General features: G+C 30.7%; 1 protein-coding gene across 1 annotated transcript in view; it reads right to left on the reverse strand.

The window, feature by feature from the left end:
• Nlg1 (Neuroligin 1) overlaps nt 1-12,126 on the reverse strand; it is a 234,435-nt gene that overhangs the window by 192,722 nt on the left and 29,587 nt on the right. Inside the window, exon 4 of the mRNA XM_065502699.1 lies at nt 5,718-5,874. Coding sequence (XP_065358771.1) covers nt 5,718-5,874 — 157 coding nt within the window. The remainder of the gene's footprint in view (nt 1-5,717; nt 5,875-12,126) is intronic.

The following is a 12,126-nucleotide window of genomic DNA, read 5'->3' on the forward strand; positions in this document are numbered from 1 at the left end:
TTGAAAGCATTAGGCTACTTTTAAATCATTAAATTTGAATTCAAGTACAATTTCGTAACAATATTTTGCAAAAATCGAAAAATTTTTCAAAAAATCACCAGTTTTTTATGCAACATTTGACATTTTTTTTGAAAAAAAAATTTTTCCAACAAATTATAATTTTTTCAAAAAAATCTTAAAAATTGTTCCAAAAATTAAAAAATAAACTTCATAAAGTTTATGTTTTAGCAATAAAGCTAAAAAGAACTGTATTCATATGTGCTGGAGGAGAACATACTAAAAAAGGTGTTAATGAAAAGTTAAATAACTTCTACAATTTTCATCCGATTTAAAAAATTAAAACCATGTTTTGTTAAGAACTAAATTTTCTTTATAAAATAGTTTAATTTTTATACCCTACCCCCTGCAGATGTTTGCAACGCCCAAAAATATTAGTCTAACACCCACCTTAAAGTATACCAATCGACTTAGAATCACTTTCTGAGTCGATTAAACGATGTCCGTCCGTCCGCAGAGTACAGGTCGCAATTTTGAAGGTATTTCGATCAAATTTGGTACATATTATTTTTTCGGCCCAAGCACCAAGCCTATTGAAACTGGCTGAAATCGGTCCATTATTTCACCTAGCCCCCATACAAATGTCCTTCCGAAATTGGACTTTATCGGTCATAAATGTTTAATTTATATAGGTATCTCCACAAATTGCGCTCCAAAAAAGTTGTATATATACAAAATACATGTCACCAAATTTTGTGACGATCCGTCCATAATTAGTCATAGCTCCCATATAGACCCGCTTCCGAAAATCACTTTAACGTGCATAAATCGCTTAAAAATTTTGGTATACACACAAAATTCAACATAGTTACCTTCAATATAGACATAAATCACACGACCTAATTTCATGGTGATCGGTCCATAATTGGTCATAGCCCACTTCCGAAAATCACACAAAAATATAAATTATTGAAATTTTAAAAGAAAAATGTTTTTGCTTTTTACTTAGTGTAGGGTATTATATGATCGGGCTTGACCGACCATACTTTCTTACTTGTTTTTTATAAGCTTTTATATTAAAATAAGCAATGAAAAGTTACTGAAAACAAGAAAGTTGTTAAATTTTGTTTTTGTTTAACTTACAAATGTGTCAAAAAATGGTCAGTTTTCTTTCCAAACCCGTTAAAAAATTTAAAGTCGGACAAAAACTGACTGGGTAACAGGTAAATAAGTTGACGAACATCACTGAAGAAGTTGTCTTTACAATAACTTCTTAATTTGAGGGTGTTTCTGAATTTTTTTGACATAATTTGTAATTTCCAAGTTAATTACAAAGTACAATAAAATGTTTTTCCAATTTTCAAATGCAAATTATAGTTATTTAAAAAAATAATATTTTGTATGACACAAAATATTTTTGCTTTTATCAGACTGACCACCGAAAGGAAATAGCTAGATCGTATTTTAGTTTCATAAGTACCCAAAATATATTTAAAATATGAGATCCACAACCATGACTCAATGTGTAGTAGTGGATAAATAACTCAAAAGTAATATTTTTTTTAAAAGATTATAGTCGAAGTGCGTAATAGCACTTTTATGCAAGGATCAGCGAAAAATAGTTTCCTTGTAAAATATGCAAAAGCTTAATCATAAAAATTAAAATGAAAAATTTTTTTGGTTATTTTTACTGGGGATTATAAAAACTGTGTTTTGGGGATTTTTGGGAAACAAAATAATTGTTTTAGGATAAGACACGAACAAAATCAGGGACAACTTCATTCTTTAATATTAATATTTAAGAAATTTGCTTATTATTGTAAAAATAGATTGCAAATAAATACATAAAAAAAACTTCATTCTTCATATGTTCTACAAATTTCGAAGAAATTAATTTACCATGGTTTGTATGAGTAATATTATGAAAAAAATAATCATACGCCAGGGAAAATGCAATTTTATATTTTTAGCTAAGCAGCTGAAATCTAAGAATTTCTTATGAATAAAGCCTTTATTAAAATACATTTTACCGAAACATTGAACCAGTTTGCGGAAAATGTATACACAATTATAAGTATACTACCTACGCTTTTTACATTATACAACACATCTCTTTCTACTAGAATGGTGATGGTAACCATACAAAACATCGAATTATAATGATTAAAAATTCTTTAATCTATTCTAACCAATACATGGTTAAACACTTTATGCTTTTTATGCTAAATAAAAGCATAACATTTCTGTGAAAAACCTGTTATATAAATTTACACTGTATACATCAATCAATAAAACATTTCTTGATTTATGCATTCAATGGAGCATAAAAAAAATCAATTTACTTAGAATTGTAAGCCCAATAAACACAGCAATTTATAGTTTTCCACAAAATTAAATTTAATTTTCTCTATCAAGCAAATCTCTTAAGAGTTTTAATTTCCCCTATTTTAGCACAACTTAACAACAAACCAACAATAATCTAAATAGGCAAATACCACAAAATAAATACATACACACATATAAGTATACAAATTAAACTTTGTATTACTTAGTACCTACATACATATATATTTCTATGGTTTTATTTATAGAAAGCTTATAATTTATTTACAAGCCAACAAATGAATACATTAGAGTGTCCAAACAAACAGAAAAATTCAAAATATCAGTTTCCGGTTTAACCGAAAAGTATGTTTAAAAAAAACAGGTTTCGGTTTTGACTTTCCAAAAAAACAGGTTTTCAGATCTATTACAATTTATTTTTAAAAACATTATTGTTTAGGAAAAAAGTGTTTCATTGTAATTGAAAAATTCATAGATTTTAATACACAACTTTACATTTTTTATTATTTTTTCAGAATAATGAAACAAATAAGTAATAGGAACAAATAAACTATTTAAAACATACATTTGATTTATAGTTTAGCCATCCTATTTCAGTTTTGTGGACACTAATAGGATATACATATGGGATATTAGTTCTATTGGATAGTAATTCAGTCACAATTGTTTTTTCTCATTCATTTAACTTCTTACCTATTGTTCTTAGCAAAATGTGTCCCAAAGAGTTTAGATAGCTATTTCTTCAATATTTCCAAATAAAAAATTCTTCAAAAAAATTTCAAAAATCAAAAACTTTGCTCCAAAGAAAACAAAATAAAAAATAGTTCAATTTCTTTAAGAGATTTCTCGTCGCTTAGTACGATGCGAGTGGGATATCTATCAAAATAAATATTTTATAACTCAAGACATACCATTTCTGACTTTTTTGCAAAATACAACTTTTTTTCCAAATTTGGCCCTTTTTATACCCTTCATCTTCGTGTAATTTCTACAATATAATTTTCCGACCCTATAAAGTATATATATTCTGGATCCTTATAGATAGCGGAGTCTATTAAGCAATGTCCGTCTGCCTGTCTGTCTGTCTGTTGAAATCAATTTTCTGAAGACCAAAGATATCTTCCGGCTCCAAATCTTCAATAAATCTCTCAGACATACTTTCGAGAAGTTTCCTATTTAAAATCAGCAAAATCGTTAAACAAATGACTGAGGTATGAGGAAAAACCAGGACAACCTCGATGTTTGACCTATTTTTGACCTATATCTGGATTACTAAGTCATTAACAATATGGATATCTAATGATAGATATTTCAAAGACTTTTGCAACGACGCGTCGTATATAAGATCATAGTAAGTTGGACCTATATGGGTCAAAATCGGAAAAAATATTTTTTAACCCGAATTAAAAACCAAAATTTTTTTTTTTAAATTAAAAAAAAAAATATTTTTAATTTAAAAAAAAATTTTAAGTTTAAAAAAAATTTAAAATTAAAAAAAAAAAATTTAATTTTAAAAAAACAAGTAAGTAAAAGAGTAAAAACATTTTTCTTTTAAAATTTCAATAATTTTTATTTTTGAGTGATTTTCGGAAGTGGGCCTTATATGGGGGCTATGACCAATTATGGACCGATCACCATGAAATTAGGTCGTGTGATTTTTGTCTATATGAAAGTTTACTATGTTGAATTTTGTGAGTATATCAACATTTTTAAGCGATTTATGCACGTTAAAGTGAATTTCGGAAGCGGGTCTATATGGGAGCTATGACTAATTATGGACCGATCGTAACAAAATTTGGTGACATGAATATTGTGTATATAAAACTTATTTGGGGCGGAATTTGTGGAGATACATGTATAAATTAAACATTTATGACCGATAAAGTCCAATTTCGGAAGGACATTTGTATGGGGGCTATGTGAAATAATAAACCGATTTTAGCCAGTTTCAACAGGCTTGGGCCTTGAGCCGAAAAAATAATATGTACCAAATTTCATCGAAATATCTTCAGAATTGCGACCTATACTCTGCGCACAAGGTTTACATGGACAGCCAGCCAGCCAGCCGACCAGACGGACGGACGGACATCGTTTAATCGACTCAGAAAGTGATTCTAAGTCTATCGGTATACTTTAAGTTTTGTGTTAGACTAATATTTTTGGGCGTTACAAACATCTGCACAAACGCATTATACCCTCCCCACTATGGTGGTGTAGGGTATAACTAGTGAATAATTTGAAATATATTTTATATATCTTTAACCCCCATTAACACAAAGTATGGTTAGGCCTTAACTTATAGTTATACAGTCGGTTAAAATTATTTTTGTATGATAACTGTCAGTATAACTATTAGTTAAAACATAACCAGACTTCGTATTACTGGGGGTAAGTAATATGTTCAAATAAGGCATTTCATTAAAACCGGTTAACCGGCTTTAAAAAAACCGGATTGTCAAACCCGATGACGGTTTTTCGGTGTTGGTTACTCCAATTGTATCCTTTTTCTGTTTCCTTTCAGCTTTCAATTTACTGAAAGAGCATAAATTGCTTAAAAAATTGTGTAGCAATAAATGAAATTGAAATATTCTACTTAACAGACACCTTGAGTTTTTCTTTCAATTTCTTAAATCTATGACCTCAATCATAAACAATTACTAAATCATTACTTAGCAAAATTTGGTAGAATGAAAGAAGGATTAAAAGCATATGGCTTAATTAAAATCGAATAAGTTCTGTGGCACACAAAAACCCAATAGCAATAACAATTTAGGATTTATATGAACAAATAATTACAGCAAATAACCAAAGCACATTCAAATGTATTTGCATAATAGGGTCGCGCTTATATTGAAATTTTTAGATTTTATTTTTGAATGCTAAACATTTTATAATGTTTAGAATTTGCATAATTTATTTGAAGTTTCGAGTTTTTGGTCAAAGTAACAATATTATTACAAAAATTTAAAAAAAAAATCCAATTAAAAATAGTTTTTGTACTTCATTTCCCTATAAATGTTTAAATATATTTTTAGCCTAAAACCTAAAATTAGGACCACCCTTATGTTCATATATAAAGCTGATTAAAACTTTATTAGTGACACAAGCTTTCATATTCAAATACATATAAACACAAAATCCTTTGAAAATATTAAATAGTAAATGTTTCATTTAAACCCACTCATATAATTACAAGTAATAACCCTCTCCTCATCAAATTATATTTGACACAGTATGAGTGGGTATGATTTTCTCGTTAAATTTGCAAAATATTGCACTATATTTTCCCTCTTAAAAATTGTATATTGAAGGGTCTTTATGTATAAATGGCTATACATGGCCAATGGTATAATGGTCAAATCAATTCAATTACTTACCGTTTTTGGCGCAAGCATGATAACATTTCTTCATTGTCATCGTTAAGCGGACAATTAAGGCCATGAGCAATTTGCATTGTCAGCTGTAGTGAATGATTTGTAGCAGCCCAATCAGACATTGCAGAACCGGACATCAAAATGGCACGATGAAATAAACCTTTATGTAAATGACAACACAACAAAACACAAGAAATGAAATAAGAATATAAGGTATTGCTTAAAAAATAAGTTAAAGAGAAGAATTATATTGTTAAGGATAACAAGATAATAAAAACATGAATTGTACGAAGGAATACTTAAAACATATTGATAAGCAATTTGAGGGGAAACTAAAAAAAGTATGACACATATCGATTTCTTTAATTCTTTAATACTAAATCTGTATATGGACAATTCCACGAGAATGACAACCACGACTGAAAAACAAAAAGACTTGAATCTTTTGTTCAAGAAGATTTGAATAGGAGTTAACACTAAAATGTTACTATGTTGAAGTATTTCGAGCTTATTATGACATTTTAAGGGCCAAAATAATAGCTGAAACTGACTATATTGAATTTTTATTTTAATTTAATTGGTATGTTTTAGGCTAAGGTGGAGACGAAAACTAAGCTACCAATTAGCATGTATGTATTATGAAATGAATTTTACTCTGACTGTTCTTGTTTATTAAAATCGAATATATATTTTCTATTTATTTGTTTAGTTTTTGTATACATATATTTACAGAATAACTATATATTGTTTTACTATAAGAGAAAATTCTGTCACGTACGCCATGTCACGTACTCTATTAAATTATATTTATTATAAAATCATCCAACGATTGTTTTCATTTAAATATGATGAATTGTAAAGAAAAATAATTTTTTTTTCTTGGACCAGCACTCATGGGATGACCCCTACTCATGCAAATCATTGTGTTGGAACTAGGAAAATAGTTTATGGGAGGGAGGATAGAGGGGGTAGTGTTTGTGGACATTTGATTTGAATTTTCATGTAATGAAAGTGACAGGAAAGACTTCAGGAGGAAGCTTATTCCACATACGAACAGTACGGTTAAAGAACGAATTTTGCCTGTAATGTGTTGTGCGATCTACTTTCCAGTCGACAATGAATAGATGTGCCCTTGCCGAAGAGCGTGTGTTGCGTAAAAACCTACAGGTTTCAAAACCTACATAGTTCCCTAATTTCAGCAGAGCACATACCATTGTAGTATCGGTAGAACAGTGAAACACAACCCACACTGCGACGATGTTCCAGTGAGTCAATAGAGCTGGATACCCTACTGTCACCGAGAAGCGTCTTCGCCCTCTCCTTTACGCGGTCGAGTAACTCCAAAATAGACTTCGAAGCACCGGCCCACACATGAGTGTTGTATTCCATTTTAGGTCGGATATAAGTGGTATAAATATAAGGAGATCAGATGGAGTGAAGTATTTCTTACACCGTTTTAGAAAACCAAGGCACTTGAATGCTTCTTTCGACACTAAAAAAATGTGTTTTATCCAGCGGACATCGCACTGAATACTCATGCCTAGAACATCAAGAGCTTCTGATTCCTTAATATTTACACCACCCATAAAAACAGATGGAGCAACATGATCTGTTGTGCGTTTGTGATTTATCATACAACATTGAGCCTTACGTGCATTGAAATCGACTCTATTCGCACAACCCCATTCAAAAATTGCCAATCTCCGACAGGATTGGTCTATAATTGAATGCATATGAATGGCAAATGTTGCTGTCATCTGCAAAAGAGTAGATAGGGTTGGAAGTTTGACGTAGAAGTGCGATCTCTGAGAAAGCTCGATATAAATCGAAAGAAGTTATTACCGACACCAAAAGCAATAAGTTTTGCTAAAAGCGCACCATGCCATACTCTATCAAACGCTTTAGAAATATCTAGAGCCACCACTTTACTTTCGCCAAAATGGTGTATGGAACGACACCATTTTTCTAATAGGAAGGCTAGCAAGTCTCCCGTAGAGCGTCATCTACGAAAGCAATACTGCCGGTCGCTGAGTAAATTGTTGGACTCTAAATATTTCTAAATGTTGCTCATATGCAACATTGTGTTTATGAGCGTCTAAGTACCGCTATTTTAAATATTTTTTTTTAACCTTTCGCAAACATATAGCCTCAGGTGTTGTTTAAGCTCACAGCTAATTTGTTGGTAGTCAGCTGTGCACTTTTTCAGTTAGTAGCTATTCTCCCGAGAGCGATGTTGACAAATTCATTTTGCAAAAAAAAACGTTATTTTAAAAAAGTGTTAAAAAACATTAAATAATGAATTCATCCAAAAACCAAATTCAACAACTAAATAATACAAATTAAGAGAGTAATCTAAAAAAAACCCGGCTGGAAAATATTATTTAGTTTGTCTGTAATAATTTTGTAAATGTAGTGTTGCGTATATTCAACATTGGTCTATTGTGGTAATTTTGTACCACACAGACATCACACATACAGACGACGAATTGAAGCATATGCCGGTCAAGAAATTCCAATTGGATGTTGCTACCGAGCTTATGAACGCAATTCAAACTACAGTTGTCGCAAACAACAACATTATCACTCCTTTTCACAATGATTTCAGGAACTTCAGCAACTTCTCCATCGACTCCGTCATCACTAGCTTCATCATCACCAGCTCCATCATCACCAGCTCTATCATCACCAGCTCCTTCTACGGGTTCTGAATCAAATCCCTATAAAAGAGCATATGTTGCACAGCCTGCAAAATCCCTACTATTTGATGGTTATAATAATTGGCCGGAATGGCGAATGAGGGGCAGATGTAGGCTATGCAACACTGGGTTTCCAAGCTGCAAATTCAGCAAATGTAATGCGCACTTGTGCTCCAATCCTCAAAATATTTTTTTGGAATCCTACCATACATAAATTGAAATAAACGGCATTTGAAAAAAACTCAACTTGTATTTAAATTTATAACACCATTGCCCAACATCCTGTAGCTCTTGAACCAGGACTCCTAGGAGATTGAAATTTTTATCAGTCGATATTGAGGACAACTCTATCTTATATGTCTACTCAAAAAAAATTTTAGACACGCCCATTTTAATTCGGGCATGAGAGGGTTTAAATATAGCACCCTCTGAATGGAACATAAAGATCAAATTATTTTTCAGATGCACTTATTTCTGCAAAATCTATTCTACTTTATAGGCGTACAAATGTCACGTACGATGACATATTTATATATGTTGGAAATAATTATGTCACTCCTAAATGGCTGATCCCACCAGAAATACTTGTCTTTGGTCGTCGTCCTAAAGCTAATTAATTAAGTAATACTCTGATATTATTGGGTTTATAACATAAATGAGTGATTTATAATAGATGACGAATTTTTTGAACGCACACGGATGGCTTGTCAAAGCTTACGGTGAATGTGTTTCATTCCAATGGTGATGATTTGGCTTGAAAGTCAAAAATTGGAGCCATTACTCCATGAGTTTGCACAATCATTTCCTGCGGGAAAAATATGCAGTAAGAGGCCTTCCTGAATGCCTTATTTTGCAGACACAAGGACTTCTAGCCACATTGAAAAATAATTTAAATTTTACACGGCGTGTCATTGCGAGCCAAGGAACTACATACTTGCTGCTATTATAGGGATATCGGCAGGTCTATTTATGATGGGCTGCAAGCAATTTATTGTTGTAAATTTGTAAGGAGAGTTAATCAAATAGATGCAGAGTACTTTATTTTGTTGATGTAGACTATTTTCATTTACTCACTTGTTGTTAGAAGGGGATTAAGATCGTATCTGAAGCCAGGTTAATCAACCAAATCAATACCAAAGCCAAATATCCATGGCGCTAAGGTATTTCTCTGTATTTGGTAGAAACAAAAGGGTCCTATCACAGTAAACCTATACCTATACCAGAATATGCGGCCAGACATGAAACCGTAATGTTCGGCAATACCTATTAAAAACCATTTAGAAAGAAGTGGTTGGGAAATTTTGCCTCAACCGCCTAATAATCTACAGCTTGCCACATCCGACTACTATTTGTTTTGATTGATTCAGAACACTCTATCTGGGAAATTGGCTTGATTCTTTTTTGGCCTTAAAAAATGAGTAGTTTTTTTTGGCTCGGAATAAATATAATGCCAGAAAGATGGAAAAAGTTCATAGCTAACAATGGTTAATGCATTGAACAAATTTATATTTTGTGTTTCAAAATAAAAGCTAAAAGTTGTAGAAAATCCCACATTTATAAGTCATACAAAACATTGCAATATCATGCTGTATAGGGTATTCGAATTATTCGATTTTTCTCTTGTTCGAATAAAACAAATAATTCGAATAAGAGATTTTAACTTGTTCGAACAATTCGATCACACGTTTAAAATTAATCGAATTATTCGAATAATTAAAATTTGTATAAAAAAGTAAAGAATGAAGTTTTGATGTCGGTTTTTTAATATTTTATTGTTAATGAAAAACAAAAAATAACGTTAAGGTAACCAATTTAAGTATGGATAATGTTAAAAAACATTCGAAAACAAAGTCCATCATTAAATTTTCAACAGAAATATTCTGATCAGATTAACTCCCGAACAATCTACAAAACAATTGACTAGCAAACCCTTTAGTTTCCGGTTTGGAGCTATGCTTTAAAAAATTTGAGCTAGTTGGACATGATTCTGAATTGAAATACAATATAAACGTATTAAGAACTTTTTATGTCGTTCATTAATTCGGGTTTTAAATTGAGTAACTAATTCTTTAGTAAATTAATTATTCACTATTTCTAAATTATTTATAACAAATTGTATTATACATCAAGCTCTATCAACGTTGCCGAATCTTTGCTTAATAAAGTGGTCTTGGGGAATTACACAATAAAGGGAATCTGTCCAAAATTTGATATCATTGTCAGTGAACGTGGCTAATTTGAAGTCAGGCATTGCATGATTGACGCATTTACAAATACACAAAAAGTTTATTACCATGTTAGACAAAGATGTTGAACGATGTTCAAAATCATGTATAATACGAACTCCATGCTTTTCTTGCAACAAAACGTTAGCTTGCAATATTTGTTTATCATTCGATTTATTAAATATTTTGCAACACTTACGTACGCGGTTAACATCACTTATATACATATATTTTAAGATCATGGCCTTCATCCTCAATATCACTTTCTATGACCGTTTCAAAATCACATTCTCCATCACATTCAACTCTACTTTAATCTAAGTTAATATTTTGATTATTATTTGCGATTCTTCTAATATTTCGCCAGCTAAATAACAGCCAAAGTTAAAAATTTTGAAAGATTTGTTTTTAGAATTGTAACTTCTTGCTGTAATATTTATATATATATAGAATGAGCTATCGGAACACTCATCTACGGCGATCGAAAGTCCCTTTGTCTTTAGTTATTTTTCGAATTTCAGATACAAAATTTTTAAGCAATTTAATAAATTTAAATATATATGAACATTTATTCGTTTTATTCGATTATTCTACATAAAATGGTTCGAATTATTCGTTATTCGAAAATGGCCATTTTTAAATTGTTCGAAGAATTATTCGTAAAAAATTATTCGATTAATCGAACGATCATTAGTCGAATGAATACCCTAATGCTGTATGAGCAATTTGGTTGGTCCGAAATGATTCTTTAAAATAGATAATAATATGATTTTTCTTATTTAAAATATTGTCAGAACTTCGAATTAATTAACGCAATTTGAGTTTAGTTCATTTAAAGCTTTATTCGGAATTAAAATTAGCCAGGCATTCATTTCATAAATGCCTTCCTTATATCGAAATATTTGGCTTTATTCAGAGCATTTGTTTAAATAAAATTTATTCGTTGTTGAATGATAGAATGAATTCAACATTTGAATGATTCCAGTTTTGTTATTTAAAATTTAATACAAATTGAATTAAAATTAATTTTCTTCATTCAGTTTTGTTTTTGTTTAATCATTCAATACATTTTTAAAGATATTTTGTAACGGATTTGATTTTTTATATTCTGGATCGTTATAGAAAGCGAAATCGATATAGCCATGTCTGCCAGTCTATTTGTTGATATCAATTTTCCGAAGCCCCAAATAACTAACAGCCATGATTTACACATCAATATATTGGGTATAGAGCTGGTTCTGTTGCCTTTTAATATGGGGAAATTCGGCCTAAAAATTGATGATATACAAGCATTTAAGCTGAATTCACCCATGAGTTTTTGAAACTTTTTTGTTCGGATAATTTTTTTTTATATGTAGTTTGACGTTCTATTTTTGAGAGAGACTTCAAACTACATATAAAAAAAATTGTTCCGAACAAAAAATGTTTCAGAAACTCATGGGTGAATTCAGCTTTAGGTGCTGATATACTTATCATTTAGCTATGCAATAT

Source organism: Calliphora vicina, chromosome 1, assembly GCF_958450345.1.
Source record: "Calliphora vicina chromosome 1, idCalVici1.1, whole genome shotgun sequence".
Lineage (NCBI taxonomy): Eukaryota > Metazoa > Arthropoda > Insecta > Diptera > Calliphoridae > Calliphora > Calliphora vicina.